Below are 21,691 nucleotides of genomic sequence, written 5' to 3' on the forward strand. Positions count from 1 at the left end.
CCCATGGCAGACAACCAAAGAACAATGTTCTCTGCAAATTTGTGTTTACACTGTGTGTTTCTGGACTGGTTTTCAATACATCTATTACATTTATTTCTTTTTTATTTTATTTATACACTTGTTTCTTGTTTACTTTTCTCAGCTGGTTTCCAATATCCAGTGCTGTGCACTGTGTGCCAAAGTCAAGAGAAACAGGCTTTCCACACTTGTTTTGGAATTTGATGTTGTTATCAAAATACGCTGCCACAGGCATGATCAGAGTTTGGATGTTCTGTTCCAAAAGCCTGAGGGAGTCGCCGTTCCCAACCCGCATATGAGTTAGAGCTCTCGAGCAGCACATTTCAGCAAGTTTATTTGTTGGTGTGATTTGATCTTAAGTGGAAACTGTGTAGCTGTTCAAAAGGGGGGGAGATAGAAAGAAAGAGGGAGACAGAGAGTAGGAAAAAGAGAGACAAAAAAGACAGGGTCAGCTAGAGAAAGAAAGGAAAGAAAGAAAGAATGAGGGCGAAAGAGAAAGAGAAAGAAATGTATGGCACATATGAGTTCGATCTGACCCTCAGGCAAGCATTTAAACCACAGACAGCAGATGGGGAAACTCCTCTGCCCCCCTCCCCTCCCTCTTCCCTCCACTCTCCTCTCTTCTCTCAGACGGACCGCTTTCCTCTTTAATTTGCCTCTCTTTAATTTGACCCAAGCTCCCCGGAGAGGATGAGGATGTTTGTTTTCTCTCTGTCGTAGATCCTTTCAGCGGAGAAATGATAAAGCTGCCACGCACATGTGAAAATAAACTCACTCTCTATCCCTCTCTTCTTCTCTCTCTTGTTGCCACGGACACCTCGCCATCCCTGGCTTGAGATGTGCGGCTGGAGCACTGCGTCTTTTCAGAACCTAAGATCTCATTAAACTTGTGTTGAGGCTAGGAGGAAATGGGTGAGCAGAAAACTTGGCAAGAGTTTAAGAGGTGCCTGGGAAAAAGACTGCTGATACAGTATTTTGGCCTCATTCATTACGAGCTAAAAGGCTTAACTAATCGACAATAAGTGCCCCTTCTTTTTCATATATCCACCGCGTATCCTGAAACTGTTCAATTGTGGCAAAAAACGGCAGGATTTAATCAGCAGATTCAGTATTTGGCACCCAGTGTTCAAAGCAGTAGCCGAGTGGAGAGGGTTGGGCTATAACAAAGAGGGTGCGTGCTGGACATGAGGCCATGTTGACCAGTTTTAATTGATGACAGGAAAAACAAACAGAATTTCAAACCTTTATGGCTGAGTCAGACGGCCATTACTGGATGAAATGTAGACATGGTGGCAACAGCAAAGCCACAACTTGAATCACAAAGGAAAATGTGGTAGAATTTGTCTCTTTTTTTCACATAAACGCACACGCCTGACCCCCCCAAAACACACACAGCTTCCAGCACTCCTCTCCTCTCAGTGGACAAGTCCAGAGAGCCTGAGCCCTGAGCCACTGGCCCTGTGAGCCTTTCTGGACAAAAACAACTTCCCAGCACACGCACACACACACACACACACACGCACAGGCACACACAGCCTCTCACACACACACATGCACACAGGTCCTATAATCAGTCCCTGAGAGCTTGGCAACCCTGGAGACCGCACCTGGTATGCCACTAAATGCTTTAAGGTTCACTTCAGGCGTGCTCCTCATGTAATATTACGCAATATCGAATATTAAGATATATTGTATGAAAACTGGCAGGTGCCCACCTCTGAACAGTTGGCAGCACACCTCTGTCATGCACCGGTGATCTGTTCGGCTTTAAGGGCTGCTGGTTTCTAACAAAGTGAACACAGTGAAGAGAACTAATTTGATCTCTGTGGAGTGTCTGGACCTGTGTGCATGCTTTCAGCGTAGCTGGACTTCAGACCCATGCGACGCCGTTAGTGTGGAACTGAAACCCAATGTCATCTGTTGCTGTAGGATGTCTCACCTCTTTCCAGTGTCCTTTCTTCAGGTGGGTGCACATAGGGTTAAAAGCTCCAGTCCCACAGGCCAGCAGGTGGGTGTCGTCATACTGCTGCACCAGCTTTATGTAGTTGGCACACTCCGACTGCAAAGATGGGAATGAGAGACAGAAGGGAAGAGAGAGAGAATTTCAGAGGGAGAGAGAGAGAGAGAGAGAGAGAGAGAGAGAGAGAGAGAGTATGTATGTGAGTGAAAGAGAGATTCCATAATTTTTCCTGTCAAGCACTTTTATGGGTGAGCCATCAATCTTTAAACCAATTGTTGACTGTAGGAATTTTACTGTCGTTCTGTTGTTAATCCTGACTATGAATTCCCTTTCACACACACAGTGGCAGTGCCGTTGGCAGGTTCAGCCCACAGTTATGCAGTTTCAGCAAACTGCGCCACCACATATACTCATGTCAGAAAGATTAAGCAAATTAGAACACACCTTCTCCCGTCCCTTCTTCAAGCACCCCTCCACTTGATCATCAGACACGGCCCAATGGATCTGGGAGGCAAGCATTGGACAGTCACAATTGCACAGACTCAGACATATACAACTATACCAACACAAACGCACGAAAATATGTATATTTATAGTACACATTCATGCTCCATGATAATGTGACCTGGATTGAGTGACTGTAAGTAGGTGTGTGATGGGACTTGGGAACATGAGTTAAGGTAACTGTCAGCTCTCCATAATTGAATGAATGTAACATAATGAATAACATGTTATCAAGGTTCAGAAGTTCCTACACAGTTATTAACTACAAACATCACACATAAGATGAGAAAAATCTAGTGAATGTGTAAGGGTGTGTGTGTGTGTGTGTGGTGTGTGTGTGTGTGTGTGTGTGTGTGTGTGTGTGTGTGAGTGTGAGTGTGTGTGAGTGCGTGAGTGTGTGAGTGTGTGAGTGTGTGAGTGTGTGAGTGTGCGTGCGTGCGTGCGTGCGTGCGTGCGTGCGTGCGTGCGTGCGTGCGTGCGTGCGTGCGTGCGTGCGTGCGTGCGTGCGTGCGTGCATGCGTGCGTGTGTGTTAGAACAATTGCACGCATAGCAGGCATTCAGACATAAACCCTTCACAGACTCATAACCATACATAGTCTGAGCTCTTGTCAAACTATAACCTTATATGCAGTCAACCCCCATTCCAACCCCTGTCTCAAGCCCAGGGAAGTGAGAGAGACTTTTCACAAGTGCCATATGCTGCCGTTTGACGTCATTCTTTGATTTTAACTATGTTTATGCCGGAATCAGAGACATAAAAAGCCCTTGACCTGGAGCAAAGTCTTTAGTCACTAGCAGTGTCTGGTTTATGAATATGTCTGGTACTTCATAAACACCCCCGATGACTTTATGACAGCAGAGGTCACATATCTAAGCGATGGTGTGTGTGCACATGGCAAGCATCACATTAACCTGACCTGCTAAACCCATTATAATATCTGTTCCTGTCATTACGCTAGGGAACTGAAGTTAATCACAACAATATTTCAAGATGCTGTAATTATGGACTCTAATAACTCAATAGGTCTGTTTTGTATTGGATATGGAATACATTTTGATATAAAGGTCTATTTGCATTAGCGATGCATTTGACAGTGAGACGTTGCTGTGCGGCCCCCATTATTCTGTGTAATTGAGGTGAACGAATGCAATGCACTGAGGGCTGGACAGAAGTTCAGCTGTTCCATTGGCTAAATTCAATTCAAATTTATACTGTGAAAAAAACAGTGATTTAATGGAAGTGTGTGTGTTTGCGATAGAGAGAGATAGAGAGAGGGAGAGAGAGAGAAAGAGAGAGAGAGAGAGAGAGAGTTTAGAGGGTGCAGCTGGTATGTGTTTGGATGGCTAAACAGAGATTAAGGGGTTGAGCTGCCAGTAATCAAATAAAGAAGTGTGAAGAATCAAACAGAAACACTAACTACAGAGAGCACACCCAGACTGCTGGTCTGTTGATCCTCTGACCCTAAGGGATGAAAAGACCCTAGTGATGAACATGGACTCACACACACACACACACAAACACACACACCTCGCTGTGGTTGACATTGACTCTCTCCAGGCTGAGAGAGAAGAGGACATTTCTGCCCCCAATGAAGAGTCTCTCCTTGGACTCGTCCAGCAGCATGGTGGGCTTCGGCAGGGTTCCGTCAGGGGCCTGGAACACCCATGTTCTGTTCATTTCACATAGCTCTGCAGACAGATAGAGAGAGAGAGAGAGAGAGAGAGAGAGAGAGAGAGAAAGAGAGAGAGAGAGAGAGAGAGAGAGAGAGAGAGAAAGGTTAAATAATGTAATTTTGTAATCGAGTAAAACTTTATATTTCACTTTCTGCCTTTTCATATTCATCAATCAAAATATGTCTTTGATGTGTTTATAAGATAATGGGTGACACGTTTATGGTCTTCACGCCGTCACATATTCAAATAAACACATTTTAAACAAACTAAACATGTCAATTATGTCATAATTTAACCCCTTTGTTTATGACAATTTTCAAACTACTTGAACAGTGTTTCTAGAAATAGAAAGCATAACCTATACAAACAGGAACACAGCATTACAACTTAAAAGGCTTGTGATCAACATAGGGTTAGCATGGTTGAAAGAATACCTCGACAATATTGTTTGGAAAAAATAACTTACGCCAACATCTATGATTTGATCTATTTATCATCTATTTCAGTCAAGCACACTGTGGCTGAGCTTTTTTAAGGGAACACCACATCTCAAATATCCAGCAAAAAGTTGATGAACTTCCCAATCTCAACATTTTCTAATTGCAGTGTTTACAGTGATGCATGACCTTGGAATGAAATAAAATGTGATTTCGTTCATGTTGAAATAAGAATGTGTGTGATGTCATCTGTTAATATGTGACCGTATCAGCCGCAGTGATATAAAACATTGCATGTCATGACGAACGTTCCACACATCCCATAAATCGCACACATACACACAAACACACACACACAGACACACAGAAAGATCAAGGGCAAAGAAACCATGAAATATTTACAGACTCGCTGTCCTTTACTTATCACCGGGCATTTCCCGTAGCATGACATCATCCCAAATGAAAGAGCACATGTACTGTAGCAGTTAGTATCGCTTACACTGGTGACTCTTAAATGGAGTTCAGTCCACAGTCTTAGGCCTCAGAAGATTTTACAGAGTGATTCTTTTTTAATAACTCAGGTGCTTGACTGGATTTCCAATGGGCTTGCAAGGGAAACACCTGATTCCGGTAACAAATAAACCTTCTGAACCCACCAGACTCTCCATGACTCTCAATGCTGTGCCTATTACGGAAATAACCTTGCAAAAGCCCTATGGACCAAAGCCCCTCAAGTCGTCATTGAGGTGGCCCAGATTAGGAAGGCAGATCTGAACCAAACAAGACCAGATTTACCATGGTCCAGCTGCTCTGCACATGTGTGTGCATCCGATTGCTTTAATTTAGCAAGGGTAAAGTACGGCTGTTTCATCGTCTACATAAAGATGTCTCAGACTCGACCCCTTTCATTTCCTCTCCCTGTATGTGCAAAAGAGCGAAAGAGAGAGTTTATGTGTGCCTTTGTGAATGTGTGTGTGTGTATGTATGGGACGAAGAGACCAGTGTTTTAATCTGAGTGTTAACATGTCTGTGTGTATGTATGTCTTTGTGTGTATGTAGATATGTCTGTATGTGTGTGTGTGTGTGTGTGTGTGTGTGTGTGTGTGTGTGTCTGTGTGGTGTGTGTGTGTGTGTGTGTGTGTGCGTGTGCTCTTAGGTCCCTGCAGGGCTCTCATTTGAGCCCATTTGGTCGCGACCCTCTCATTTCCTCCAAGTGCGAGCGGGCCCTCTGGTCAGAAACACTGCTCTCCCTCTCAATGTGTTTGTGATTTTCTAAAGCCCTAGGTTCACTTATGCCAGGCAGCAGCAGCCAAATACCTCACTTCCCCAAGTGCAGACACAGACACTAACACACACACACACACACACACACACACACACACACACACACACACACACACACACACACACATGCGCGGCACCGCTACAGGCTACTTCCTGCTGGGTTAGTCATTTCAGAGGATCACCGGCAGCCTGGAGTCAAAGAGAGGGAGGGGATTCTGGCTGTGAGATGTCCCAAGAGACATAAAGGGAGGGATGAAGAGAGGGAAAAGCAGGATGAGAGGGAGTGAGAGAGAGAGAGTGAAGTGATGGAATAAGAGACAAGATAGAAAAAAGAAACTTGAGAGAAATAGAAAATGAGGTGAAAAATTGAGTGGTGGGAACTGCAACAAGTGGAGGTAGTGAGAGAGACGAGAGTAAGGCTGATGGAGTTAACGATGACAGGGAGCAGTGAACGCAATAGGAGACAGACAGACAGACAGACAGACAAATGCACACAGATACACACACACACACACACACACACACACACACACACACACACACACACACACAAATGCCTCTCTGGTGGGGAGCTCAGACATCTATCTCTGACCTTGATCTGGGGCTGGCTGTGGCACCTTGGCATAGGGGTTGCCTGCCATTATCTTTACGAGCTACTCCTAATGGGGCATCAGGACCAGAGGGCGCCGGAGTAAAACTCTAACACTTACGCAACTGGCCTGTACCCTCCCTGGCCCTCTGGCAGCAGCGCTAACTGTGTCAGAGGAGGCCCCTCTAGCTACACGGGTGGAAAAACTCGAGATTCCAGATTCTGTTGACATGGGTAACTGCATGATCAGCGTAAACAGCTCTGAACAGCTGATATGACTGTGGGAACTCAGACTGACGCCTGCACACAAACGGGTGGGGATGCCCTCCAACACACCAATATCAGTGACTGCCTGAAATGCTTTAAAACCACTTAGCTGAATATCCCAAGAGGTGGTTAACATGTTCAAACCTTGCACACGTTCCGATGATGAATGAGCCAAAGTTGGAAGTCAAAGTCTGGCTTTGAAACTACCGGTGGGAGGTTTGCAGGTACGGCGGGTTCGTTAGGTGATTTTTTTTTTCTTCAGAAAGCTGGTACACATTACAGTTGCCTCCGCCACAGAGGTGCTGACCTCTTTAACCCCTGGACTGCCTGGAGAGAGGCTCACTTAAATTAAGTGTTCGGCTTAAAGAGAGAGAGAGAGAGAGAGAGAGAGAGAGAGAGAGAGAGAGAGAGAGAAAAAAGAGTTGAAGTGATACTGTTGCATGCCCAGAGGTGTGCTGTTCAGATTTATCCGATTACACAAATGAATAAAACAGCCAACACTGACGAAGAGGAGACCAGACAACACTAGCGCTTTTAACACTGGCCATGGGGACTAAAGTGAAAACAAATACAAGCGAGGGGATGTAGAACGATAAAAAGTGATACGGTTACTTTATGTAAATAACTCTGCAGTTATGTCTTATTAATACGGCCTGAGTAGCTGACGATGAGGAAAGCCTGCTCAAACTCAGCTCGGTCGCATGTGGACATGAAACACAAGCAGATGTTAGAAGCTCATATAATACTAATGTTGAAGGAAGAACAGCAGTTGACTCATGGTTTTGAAATGCTGCCTAGTTATGCCTGTTGGAATATTTGAATAAACAATCAATCGTTTCTCTATGCGTGACACATCCCTACTTAGCATGTAGCTTTTCCATTTGTAAACATGTTGTTAAGTGTAAACATCCACGCATATCAACTCCTCTTCACTTCTCTTAAATTATCCTATGTCCTTAAGGATTAATGACACTTAAGGAACATTTGCCAGGAAACAAAGTAACCCATTACTCTTTGCTTAACTTTGTTTGCTCATGTTGGTAAAACGCACCACCTCTCTCTCGGGACCATCCCCTCTTTTGTCTTGGTAAGGCATCATCAGTTTGTTAGGACCCTCATGGTTTCAATAAATCCCTGTAACTCGAACCAGATAAATTAAGTCAAACTTGCCTTGGCCTCCTTTTGACAGGGGATTTTCTCAGGTCCATCTTGTATACTACAAACTGCAATACAATATTCCACTCATCAGTTGGTGGGACGAACAACAGAGCAGCATGAGAAATGTGTGGAGCTAATTAGTGTTTGTGTGAGTAGTATGCGGTCTGGAGAGAATGGGAGAGTAAACAAGAAGAAATACCATAGCTCAAAACCACAGGTCCAGAGCCAACATCCACCCAGCTCAGCCCTGGAAGCTGATTAGCCTAGCTACAGACTTCTGACCTAAGGCTGGGGTCACACCAGCAGGGCACCCCCAGGGATAAACAGAGGTCAAGGAGCAGGCCCTGGGTGATATAGGACAAAGCCTTTTATCATAATTAAAGGACAGGGCACAGAACTCTGCAAGGGTTAGTTTGAGCTAGGCTTTCTTTCTTTTCGGGAGGTTGCTGTTTGTTTCAACATTGTGCTTTTGAAATACTTATGCAGTTCGCTGCGGCATCGCTTGGGTGTTTCATGGTTTTTATGAGCCCTTTGTTATAATGAATAACACATACCCTCAGCCTGTCAACATGCCTGGGCCAAGTTCTTTTTAAGAGGATTTTGTTTCCCATGATGTGTCCGAGTCGTACCGTAAACGGGAATGGTCATGGTCCAAGTGGTGTCGGTTGCCACTGTCCACACATGCGAAGCAGACCTTTAACGTTCCTCTACGTTGACCCACTCCACTAAATGACCCGTCATCCAGACACAAGATCTCTGTCTCGACTTCCCGACCCCCCCTCAAACCCACACACACACAAACAGGATGCTTTTTGACCAAAAGGTAGGAAAGCTCTCCGGATCTCCCTAAAGAGGGATTGGAGATCGGAAAAGCCAAATGAGTAATGTCCGGGAAGATGGGGCAAGATTGTGCAACAGGCTGCTCTAGTGTTCAGAAGGACTATCGGCTGTCACTGATAAGGCAGGCTTTCATCTTGGAGGAAAGAGGTTTCGTTCGTTTTCTTTTATCTGTCAGGATTGATTTTGTGTGTCTCAGTCTGCACATGTTTGCATGTATTCTTTAGGTTTCCTTTCTTTTTTTAAATGAGAAACAGAGCGCAGACATCACCTGACAGCAAATGTTTTTAGAGTTTAATGCCAAATATTTTTCACATGTTGATGGCATTGAGTTACAGTCAAAGGATATCACATTACAGTGCCAATGATGTCAAATTAAACATTACCCAGTCTTCTGTCTTCACATTACCTAATTTGTAAGTTCAATCATTTCAACAGTCTTTGTATAGGAACTAAGGGTGTTGGGATTTGGGAGATTGTGTACCGTGTAGAAAGTTGAGTGGATTAACCTCTGCAACCCCAGCTATTAACATATAACTATGCTATAACCATGCCATTTATGAAATGTAAGCTTAGCCCTTGTCTGCATAAGCGAACTAATCGTTGTTCCAGACAGCAGTTCTCCTCTATGTGCCTGGGTTTCCCTTACTAAACACACTTTGACCACTGTTGTATGACTATTACAGAGATTCATCATAATCTCATATAACTCATAGCATACCTACCGCTGTTTCTTAATATTCTTTTTTTGTGGTTTTGCAGCTTTGTATGATGCAGGTGAGACACTATCGAGCTGTAGAACTGTTGGCATAGAAGCCAACATCTGAACAGGGGCCGGTTTCTCAAAGGCTTTCGCATAACACATAGTCAGGCTTCACAATTCACATATACAACTAAATGAATCTGTGGCACCAAGCAGTTTAGTTATTCAATACCTGAAGCAGGACAATTAATTCTGGGTAAATTAAGACTTTTTTTCAAAGAAAAAAAAAATTGGCCGATTGAGTAACCACTTCCAACCTCTCAGATCTATTTATCCCAGCAGATAATTGGAATAATTCAATAGTTACAAGAACATTTTACTTGGAAAATTCAGTGAAGTGTGTTTTAAAATAAAGTCAATAAAAAAAAGGGTTCTGACAATTCCTAAAATATTTTAGTAAGAATGTTATTTTGTTAGTGTCATTTTTCATCCCTATTTTTTACCTTTAAAATGTATGGTTGACCGTTCACCTACGTATTGTGACATTAACCACTCTTACATTGTAAAATGGTTCTTAAGCCTGAGTTGGGTAAGGTAGGGTGTCTATTTGTCTTTGGCTTAAAATGAGTCAGTCTTCATTTTTCTAACTTCCATTAGACTTATTAATTTAGATATTAAGACTGGCCTAACACTAGAGACCAGTCTAAAATACCTTTGTTTAAAGCGGCCCTAGATCTCGTCCACGTATTTGTACACTTGTTATCCCACCCACATTGGATACCGCCATTTCTGATTACGCTGATCAGTGAGCTGTTTCAGCGCCTCGCTACCTCTCTCCTGCTGTTGGTGGGGTCTGGAGGGGTGAGGGCCCTGCTCTCAGATCTGCAGACCTCGCGGGGAGCTTTTCCTGTGGGCTGACAGGGAGAGGGGTACCCTTGGGCAGGGGGCCCTGGGTCTGATTGACCTTGGGGAGGGTCTGGTGCTGCTAGAGGACACCCAGCGTTGTTGGTGTGGAGTGTGTGTGTGTGTGTGTGTGTGTGTGTGTGTGTGTGTGTGTGTGTGTGTGTGTGTGTGTGTGTGTGTGTGTGTGTGTGTGTGTGTGTGCTGTGGTCTTTCCTTTAAAGAGGACCCTTTTTCTCCGTCTTTTGCCAAATCGGCCCTGTCACTTTTTCACTGCTGCTCAGTTCCCATGGCAATCGCAAGAGAAAAAAAATGACGAGACTGGCCACCATCAGCCTTCCTGTTTCTGTCCTCCACTCATGTGGGCTAGAAGGAAAAATAATCATATAAATAACACTGTGTGAGTTCACTCACTATAAAAGGTTCTCAACGTAGAAGTTTGTCTGTGGGAGCCATTTCATGTGAAGTCGTATTAAGTCAGTGTTTATTTTTCACTGTCTCGACTGTGTGATACTGACACAGAGGCAGCTCTGAGCTGTTGTGTTAATGCCTGGATCCAGTTCCTGTAATTACCCATAATCCTTGGAGTCAGACAGGCGTGATTTTCTTCCTGGATACACACCTTATTCACCTGGATGTTTTATTTTTTTGACATGTAATTAAAAGGAAATAAAAACAACTTTGTTTATTCTTGCTTGTGGACCACCTTGTAGGAGACATTCCCCCGAAGCTAGTTGTAGGTAATGAGAACAACTACGTGTTGTGGTTTGACACCTGGCATTGAGACAAACTTTGATTTGAAGCCAGCGCAGCTTTGTACTGTCAAAAGCTTTGCTTCGATTCATTTCATTAACTTTGAGAACAAATTCTTTATGGACATCTGGAATGATTATCATTCGGCTCAGTTTTACCTCACTGTCTCACGAGCACACCCTGCCTCTGGTCTCAGATGGCGTATCATCAGGCCGTGTTTTGTCTTCCAGTTATGGTGTGTGCTGATAACGGACGTCAGATGCGAGATATTATGAGGGGCCTGGGTGTCGACCAAGCGAGACCGCCTCCCACGACAAACACCCTTATGGAACAAATGCAACGTGACAGAAGGCAGGGCCTAAAGACAACGCATGCTCAAATACAGAAGCTGGAACAAGAGGATTTTTCCTACTTACTACCAACAATGCCTCTGAGAATGTGTTTAAATGGAGAAATGTTGTATATCAATACATCTTAGAACTTTTTGACTTCATGATCAGATCATGATCAAGCCCAGTTGTGAGATTTGTAAAACAGACAGGAAACTAGGTATTAACAAAGTCTTTTAACCCAGCTTTAACCAGGGTTTTTAAATGTTTTAACTCGGAAACCTTGCCACCTCTAATCTCTGTCATGGGTGTGGTGAGTGATGGCTGTCACTCACATGGAAATGGAAACTGTGCAGCAGCTCCATGGTCACAGCTCTCCCTCACATCATCCTTGTAGATCAAGATAAAAAACACGAAACTCAGAGCCTCAGGAACTGTGTTGGTCTATGCTATGCTGCATGATAGGTTTGGTGATTGAAGGCTGTCTGTCAAATGATAGTTGACAATGGGCCGCTCTCGCCCCATCAGCAGGCAGCCCTATCTCTGGTAATGGCCTTCATCCTGGCTCCATCATTTATGGGATAATGCAGGCCGACAGCTCCTCCGCCCTCACCCTCCGTAAGGGCAGAGGAAAGCCAAACACTTGTATGCCCCCGGGGGAACAAGATAAACTCCAATTAACCCCCTGCCTGAAGAAACTGACTGGGGGTTGACAGACAGACAGCCATGCAGGCAACACACACACACACACACACACACACACACACACACACACGCACACACACACACACACACACACACACACACACACACACACACACACACACACACACACACACACACACACACACACACACACGCACACAAATGCAAACATTGGCACCAGATACTTGTCAAAGGCATCGCCTTCATAGAAAAAAAAAAACAGAAACCACCTAAATTAATCATGCAGTAGCTATGTGTGTGCATGTGGGTGTGTTGGTGGAAGTCCTGATGCAACAGGTACAGAATGTGGGCCAAAATGGAGTTCAGTAAGACAGATGAGAGGCTGCAGGACCTAGCTTGCCATGTGCCGCAGCCCTGCTCTGGTGCCCAAAACTCTGTCTTCATTTCTGATGTGCCAAGAGATAGATGAACCCAAAAGACAAAAGGACCTCTCACAATAACGTCACACACTTGACCCACAAATGGACTGGAAACGACCTGTGAGATACATTTCACAATGCTGAATGTTTCTTCCATATGTGTTTTTATGAAGCAGTCAACATGCATGAAGGATGTTTTGCTACAGTTGTATGGACAAAAATAAAGTTCATGATCACAACTTCAATTTGGTTAAGTAGTGAAAGCAGAGCCAGGTTGATTTTACTGAATTACTCAAAAACATGTGTACATTTTATTCTAAAAGCTTTTATTTGAATATCCAGTCACTTAGCCTCTCATGCCACAAAACTCAACTGTCTCTGAATAAAAGAGCCCATTCATTTACTTCTTCTTCTTCACCTCCACATCTTGTCTAATCACGCTGACAGCTTTCTGGCACTCTTTCTTTTAATGACCATGAAAGTGAATCAAGGTGCTCTTCTTGGCAATTACCAAGCCAGCAGTGTTTTTTTTAAAGAGGCGTAGGGGGGATTTCCGCATCTCCTACCCCTATCATTTACCCCATATGGGATAATGTAAGTGGTTAACGTCTGCAGAGAGGCCACATAGGAACCTGTTATATTCCAAACAAATGTTACCAAGAGAGATCAGGGTCTACTCAAACAGCACTTCAAACAAGAATGGGAGAGAGAGAGAGAGTAAAAAAAGGGTCCCTTTCAACACTTGCTATTGATGTGTTGAAGGATGCCAAGGGAGATTTATCCCCATAAAATAAAAATAAACTCTTTAATCTCAAATTTAACCTTGACTACAGGGACACTGAAAATGTTTTCATAATGAGAAGAAAAACAACCTCTTTAAGCTCTATACTGTGTTGAGCCACTTATAGTAGAACAGGAAGAGAGAGAGAGAGAGAGAGAGAGAGAGAGAGAGAGAGAGAAAGAGAGAGAGAGAGAGAAAGAGAAATAGAGAGAGAGAAATAGATGGAAAAAGTCAATATGAATGCACATTTAAGTACTAGCATTATACAGCCATTGTATTTTAGTATTAGGTCTCGGTTGCCTTAAGCGATTAAACAGTAATGAGACTGAAAAGAGGGGCAGCTCACTGATAAACATCACAAAAGAAACTGGATGAAAAACACATACCTCTCCCTTTGTTCGTTTTCTTGTCAAGGTGTTTGCCAGAGGAATAGCAATTACTGTAACATTAGCAAAGCATTGGATCGTATTTGTCAGTGATGTCACGCAGGAAATGGAAACCACAGCAATTTCAGAAAGTAGAGAAAGAGAAAGAAAGAGAGAGGGAGAGAAAATAGGAACTGGTGATGATGACAGAGAGAGAGAGAGAGAGATAAGGGGGGGAAAGAACAAATAGTAGTGGTTGTTCAGGTAAAAAACTCTGAATCCACTGAACTTAGAGAGATTAAACTGTGGTGTTAAAGTGTTTGATATGGAAATAAGAGGAAAGAAATACCAAGGAGAGGAGGGAGTAGAGAAGACTGGCGGCAGAAAACCATCACACTGAAAATGCCAAGGTCATGTATTTACTTAAAAGCACTAAAGTACTACTACTACTACTGTAAATACTGAACTTATACATGAATTTAACATATTCATACATGGTTAAATCAATAAGGATACTAACACAACTGAGGCCTGTTGCGGTCATCTGGTGCCCTTTTGGTTTAAGCTCATAAAAGCCAGCCACCCATGAAGAGGGTCCACATTACACCGCAGCCCCTAAGCCATGGTGCCCGGACCAGGAGGCAAGGATTATATGCCTTTGCATGTGGTTGCTCATCACTGCTCCATGTGAATCGAGCCTGTGTTTGTGCGAGCCAGGCCCATGTTAGGCAGTATTGTTCCCCTGCAGATTAGAGGTTTCAGAGGTCTAATGAGGAACACTCATTCGCTTCGAGCACAAAGTGTTCTTCTCTGATCCCTGGCGTCAAAGAGCTCGATATCTCCCTTCTCCTCTCTGTGCTCTTACGGCAACTGAAATGGTTAGGCAACCTTTAGGTAATGCTTGGATCCTGGTGGTTGGGAGATGGGCGGTGGGGGGGGTGGAGGTGGGTATGAATAGGTGGTGATTGTGGCACTGGCATCGTAGTCACGGCGACCCCTCAGCTGTTCTATTGGAGAGGAAGTGTGTTGATTACTGGGCAAACAGACCGCTTTGTGTTCCATGTGAGGGGAATAGGAAGCAGCTGCCAAAGAGAGAAGAAGAGACGATGGGAAAGAGAAATAGATAAAGAACGAGAGAGATGCATGCCCTCATTTGAATGGCCAGAATGACTGTAAAACAATTCTATTAGTTCATAAGTATCATCAATTCAGTTATAGGCTTTAATGTAAAATAATAAGGCACCAGAATTGAATATACAATGCATGGAACATGGATTTGCAATGCACACAAAGAAGAGGTCTACCACTTCTACACTGAACTTGAAACAGTTAAGTTTGCTTCAGATATAAAATGGCCCAGGTCAAACACAGGGGAAAGATAAGGTAGGGTTCTGACCTCATGCCTGGAGATGTCTTTACAGTCTGAGGGGGTTTAGAAATATCAATGTTTATATGAAACCTGCCATTTAGCTGAAATGAAACGTTAAACAGCAGAAAGGGCACATACGACTGGCATTCCCCCCTAACAGATCTTTCACATAACTTACGGTGAGTAAATCATTTCAAAGCCATAACCTCTGTAGTTGGGCTGTTTCTTCTGTTGGGAATCAGGTTTAAAATTACAGCTCAGTAAGTTAGTAATTACTACCTGGGCCTACATGCAATGTGAGACTGCAGTTAGGCGGTAATGCTACCCATTTAAAGCCAACAGAGAAATTACACTCAGTGCTACTGTCCCACTCCCTCTATACTCAGGCCAAAACCCAAGAAATAAAACCACGGGAAGGATTCTTTGCTACCACGTGGTCCTGCAGCAATATGTTATACAGGAATCGCTCCCTCTTTTTCTTACAGTGTACACTCCCTCTCTCCTTCTTGCCCTATCTTGTGGCATTAACCCTCGGAAGCTGATAAAAAGCAAATGTAATAATGTGTTATCAGTGGGAGTAGGTGTTCAGCGACGCTTCCCACAAGGAAGACTGACTCCAGGGCAGGGGAATGGCGGGCTGGGTTTTACTCTTTCTGAGGGTTTACATCTGCCACGTTCAGATGTTGAGATAAGCTGGGCAGCGTGTTGAAATAACGCGACTCCTTACATTCAAGTTGCCTACTTCTCCACTGTGTTCTCAAACTTTTTTTCAGGTCCCTGGAAAAAGAAAGTGTAGAGTGTTTGAGATATTTTTGAGAAGCCGGGGAGAGAAGTTAAACTGTTCTTAAGTAGCGGCGACAAGGTCTTAAAGCCCAGGAGGATGCTTGGGCGGATTGGTGTTTAATTTTCTTTCCTGAGAGGTAAATGCAAGGCACAAATGGACCAAAGATGGAGAGTTTATTTACGCAAGGTAATAAGTGAGAGTCCCACTCTGTCATAACAGCCTGACATCATCCCAAGACTCGTCTCGGCTTTCCCGGTGCCAGGTGGAAGTGTTTGGAAAAAATGTTTGGAAAAGTTTTAAAACTAATTTAACTTCTGAATAAATACACATTTTGCGGGGATCATGTCATCAACCTGTTTCGGTAGATGCACCAACCCCCCCAACACACACACACATACACACACACACACACACACACACACACTCTCTCACACACACACACACACACACACACACACACACACACACTCTCACACACACACACACACACACACACACACACACACACACACACACACACACACACACACACACACACACACACAGATTGAATCTCTCACAAACTCTCTCTCTCTCTGTGGCCCGTTGGCCTAATTACAACGGCAATAGGCAGCTAAGTGAATCCAGGCCACGTCTATATGGCTTTCTGGAGAGTTCCACTAGGCAGACTTCAAGCTAGATTTTTCTCCTCTCTGCCTACATCTCTGCGTAATTTCTGAGAAACTGAAGCAGACAATTTTCATGCCTTTATGATGGAATGTTGATCTTTTCCCACCCGGAGCATTTTTCCCCAGTGAGCAGAAGGGAGGCGATTCCCGTCCAGACAGTTTGTGATGATTCCAGCCTTCAGCATTATACTTAACGGACTCCAACACAGACTCTTCTAACTGACACGATCAATTTAATGGGTGGGGTGTGACTCTAGCACCTTTTGTCAGTAATTTGCATAGCAAACGTGTGAATTAGAAAAGCCAAGCCAAAGAAATTATAAGTTTCAGAACACCACACAAATACAAAGATGAAAACCAGGTAATAAGAGTCTATTCTGTAGTTCTCAGCTTTGCAGTGCTGTTTACTGACTACATTATTTCTTCTTTAATCAGAAGACAAAGAACTCAGTGCCCTCATAACTGGAATGATGTGGCTTTCCTTTGACTTAAGACCGACATATGGTGGTGTTGAGACGAAGATTCATTCGCCATATACGATGTCACGTATCACAGGGGAGGGGTCAGGTGCCAGACAGACAGCAATGCAAGGGTAAACCCTTACAATCACATAGACTGACCCACGCAATCCAAAGGTTTACATTTGATTGGGCAGAGATTAGGCCTAAACTGCAGTTATTATGTTCTCATAAAGCAATTTTAAGGGCTTTTCTCAGATCTCCCTTCTCGGCTTTATTGCACCATAGAGAGGCACATATGCCAGTGTCTTCTGATGCAAAGTTAGATTTTCCAAATGGCTTCCTCTAACTGTGCCAGGCTATGGGATCCATTCCAGTTACTCTGTATATCAGAGGGATATATTTGTGCCGTTCTCAAACTCTAAAACTCCTGTTTGTAGAGGACAAAAGCTTATTATTCATTGCTTGACATTAAGAAAACCACAACGCCCTTATTACTTATCCCACAGGATCCCCATATTCCATTTCCACAGAGAAGTAAATATATCTTCCTTGGTAACATGCAAAACAGAAGAATGCGATTCGGGTGTGGGCTTATGCAGGTATGTGCTGACTGAGAGGCTCATTAAGTCAGGTTCTGAGCTGTGCTGAGCCTGTGGTGCCTGACGCTGGGCGGATCCGTTGCTCTTCCGCCAGGGCTAATTTGCAACAACGGTCGCAGGTTGCCACATGTTGTTCCGAGGCTGACTCAAAGCAAACGCTGGGTACAGCCCCGGCATCAACCTCAAAACCCTACTGTACGCACGGAGGAGGGTGAAGCCCTTACGTTAAATTACCTCCCCTGTTTTTACACCTAACATAATTGCGGACTTACTAAAGTCTCAGGAGGGAAGTCTGCCAAGAGGAACCGCAAGCCCTTCCATCTACTAGTGCCCCAAGGCTCTTGTGAATGCCAATCCCTCCTCATATGCCTTTGTTATGCCTGCTACGGCCCTGGGTAAGAAAAACTTTGAAGGGGAGGGAGGAAGGGAGGGATGAGGCTGGACGCAACAGCCTGAATGCCTCTCATACCACAATGATGGGATCCTGGAGTAGCGTGCTTCACTCAACTGCCTGGTGGAACGTGGCCATATCAGTCCTGACAAGAGAAAGCGGTGTGTGGGTTGGAACGAAAGCAAGACAGGTAGAGAAGAGAGACAGAGAGAGAGAGAGAGAGAGAGAGAGAGAGAGAGAGAGAGAGAGAGCGAGAGAGAGAGAGAGAGAGAGAGAGAGAAAAAGAAAGTCAGAAGGTCTGAATGTGTGAAATTGAGAGGTCTAAAAGATATTGAGGGAAAAACTGCAAAAAAATGGGTGAAAGATGGAGATGGATGGAGATAGATGGGTCGGGTCGGAGGGAGCGAGGAGATGGAGTTGATGGAGGGGGATGGGGTGGCTGAAAAACCACATATTGAAAAGTTTTCTCAGTGCCTGAGGCTTTCTTCCAATCCGAGCTGGTCGCTTTCAGAGAGTGTCAGTCATGAACACACACACACCCACACACACACACACACACACACACACACACACACACACACACACACACACACACACACACACACACACACACACACACACACACACTCACACATACACACAAACCCGCTCCTCCTCCTCCCTCCCCCTCGGCCCTGGCTGCTTCATCATAGCCCCTGCGTGTCAGCTTCATTACTCTCACTGATGTGGTTAGTTCTGGAGGCACACAGCGGCGGAGAGCGTGGCAAGCAGTGACAACTAGCAGCGTTGCTCAGTAATGTAAGCCCAGTAAATTAGCCAGAGGGAGAGGGAGCCCTCCGCCCGCTCTGCGCCAAGGCCAGAAAAACAGAGGAGGGAGCACCCGGGACACACTGGGCTTAAATCATCAGCCTGCTGCATTAAATGGTCAGAGCATGCTTTATGGATGACCTCTGTCTCTCAAAATGTACCTTTGCACCGCTGAAGCACACAGTAAAACCAATACTTAACTCAGAAACGTCAACAGTGATTCGTAGTTCTGGAGCCATGAAGTAAAGTTTGAATGCTGTTAAAGTAATAGATAAAATGTAAAGCTCTCTTTCCTTTGACCTCCCACTGGTATTTTTTTTTTAAGTTCTCTGCAGGGCGTGTACATTCCAGACGCATTTTCAACCACGACTGGTTGACTTTGTTGTGGATTTTTATATGACATTGTTGTCACAGTGATCCGATCAAAAGAGTAACAGGACTGTTTACAGAGCAGACCCCTACAAAGGGAAGCCCTCATATTCCGCCTACGATCCTCTATAAACATCCATGTGAGACGCCACCATAAGAGTCCAAGTGTTTGACATTCTTTCAATGAACCACTTTCTCATAAAAGAAAACCACATTGTAGAGACTCAACCGCCATAGCAGGCAAAGCGCAAACAAAAATAAGAGCGTAATCCTGGTGTGTGTGACAGAATCACCGCAACGTGGTGACAAATGTCATTAGATCAGCCCCAAAATAACCATTTCCACACAGCAAAGGAGGATGGGCGTTTTTTTTTTTTTTTTTTCTTGGACCAAAGGAGAAACAGACTTTTATAGTTTCTGATGGAAATACCACAAATGAGAAGCAAAGATAAAAGAACATTTCTCACAGTCAAAATTCTCACAGATCTTTCACATCACACTCGCAGTGGAGAGCAAAGACTATCACAAACAGATGCCCAGCACTGGATAGCAATCTTAATAGAGTGCGAATTGACTTCTATCAGATGAAAGCCGCCACTGTTCCAACTGTGTCTGCACGACTGCTAAAGATAGCCTCTGCCAACCTGTCTGAACAAGCTGCTGCTACATCTAAAAAGTGTGTTTTTTTTATATACATTCAAAAACAAACACCACACTCTGATTCAAGAGAAGGCTTTGAAATTTACAATATCCATGAAACACCTGTCTGAAGAAGCTTTGCAGGATATTGAATATGACAGATGGCAAGAAAGTATGCAGAAATATGCCGAAGTGTGATCGCTGTTAATCTATTCAGCATGCATTGGCCTGCAGACTGCAGAGCTCAGTGGAAGCTTTGCATTAAAAGCCATTCACCCAAGTAATTATTCTTGGCACAAGGCTTAGAGTCACCTCTGTGGAAAGCTGCTGAATATCACATTTCTGAAATATTCTTGCACTGATGCATTTCCAAACTCAATTATTTTTGCCTGTCTCTAACATTAGCAAATTGCTTGCAAACTCTCAGTGACTTAATTAACGACCCGACACTTCAAATACGATTACTTATTAACCAAATCCAAACTTAATATTAGTTTTACATCTCTGTATTGAAACACACACACCTGAACCTCAATATTTTCTGATTAGCATCAAAATGTTTTCTTCAAAATATTAGATTTTTTGTAGAAAGACATAAAGACAAAGACACAGAGACAAAATCACACACACACACTCACTCACACACACACACACACACACACACACACACACACACACACACACACACACACACACACACACACACACACAAACAACACACACACACACACACACACACACACACACACACACACACACACACACACACACAAACAACACACACACACACACACACACACACACACACACACACACAAACACACACACCTGTTGCCTTACCTTTGTAGGTGAGTCGTAGCCTGGGGTGGACGCTCTTTGTCGCCTGGGTCAGGTTCCATCCCGAGGCAACAAGCAGGAGAAAAACGATCGGCAGCATCCTCACACCGACGTCCAAGCTCTGTGTCATACACACGCGCGTGTGTAAACACACACTCACACACTCTAAAGCACTAGGTCGTACGCACGCACACTCTGCCAGCCCACTCTCCAAGTGTCAGTGATCCAACTTGATCCGCCTGGTCTGTGTTTCTCTCATCATCATCACCAGAGGAGAGGAGAGATCCTTTTCGCAGCACGACCATCCGTCCAGCCCTGCCCTCTGCCTCTCAGGGATACTTGGAAGCCCTGAATGGGGTGTGTGTGGGTGTGTGCGTGTGTGTGGCAAGTTGCCACTGCCCCTATGAAGCCGCCGAGTTAAGCTTTCTATTTTCTGTTAACACCGAGAAACGGTGAATCAGTTCTGGCTGCCTGGCCCCGTCACTCTCTCAGACAGCAAACGCATTCCAGAAAGTCAGAAGTGTGTGAGTGAGAACGAGTGTGAGAGTGTGTGTGTGCGTCTGCATGAGTGTGTCAATGTGTGTGTGTGTGTGTCAGCTATCATGTGCTGCTGTTGGAGAGCTGCAGGCACGATTTACCCTGGCTAATGAGAAAGAAGCTCTCTCTCTCTCTCTCTCTCTCTCTCTCTCTCTCTGTCCCTCCTCCTTTCTTTTTCTGTGTTCTTCTCCTTCCGCAGGCAATATATTCTCCCCCCCTCACTCTCTCTGTACTTTGTCCTTGTCTCTCTTTTTCTGTTTCTTTTTCTACCTATCTTACTGTATATCTGTCTTTCTCTTTCCCTCCCTTACTCTTTCTGTGAATTTCACAATGTCTGTTTTTTTGGTTGCTTTCTCTCTCTCCGTCTGTGTTTCAGTGGGAGGCTCTGTGTCTCTCCTGAGCTTCATGAAACACTGCCTCTCCACGTGCCACTCACTGATCCTCCCTCTCCCCTGCTGATTCCCGCACCTCCCCTGCTGCTAACACGGACTACAGCCAGACTCATTTTCCCTCCTCCTCCTCCTCCTCCTCCTCCTCCTCCTCCTTCCCCTCCTCCCACTCTTTCTCTGTCCTTCTCTCTTCTCC

General features: G+C 44.4%; 1 protein-coding gene across 1 annotated transcript in view; it reads right to left on the reverse strand.

Annotated features, from left to right (window-relative positions):
- The window catches only part of sema3e (sema domain, immunoglobulin domain (Ig), short basic domain, secreted, (semaphorin) 3E), a gene marked incomplete at both ends in the record, with an annotated part of 42,107 nt that extends 21,408 nt beyond the window's left edge, over positions 1-20,699 (reverse strand). The window contains 4 exons of the mRNA XM_080841626.1: positions 1,958-2,077; positions 2,423-2,482; positions 4,012-4,172; positions 20,573-20,699. Of these exons, the coding sequence (XP_080697752.1) occupies positions 1,958-2,077; positions 2,423-2,482; positions 4,012-4,172; positions 20,573-20,699 (468 nt within the window). The remainder of the gene's footprint in view (positions 1-1,957; positions 2,078-2,422; positions 2,483-4,011; positions 4,173-20,572) is intronic.
- Positions 20,700-21,691: the final 992 nt, after the last annotated feature.

This window comes from Sprattus sprattus, assembly GCF_963457725.1.
Source record: "Sprattus sprattus genome assembly, chromosome: 7".
Classification (NCBI taxonomy): Eukaryota; Metazoa; Chordata; class Actinopteri; order Clupeiformes; family Clupeidae; genus Sprattus; species Sprattus sprattus.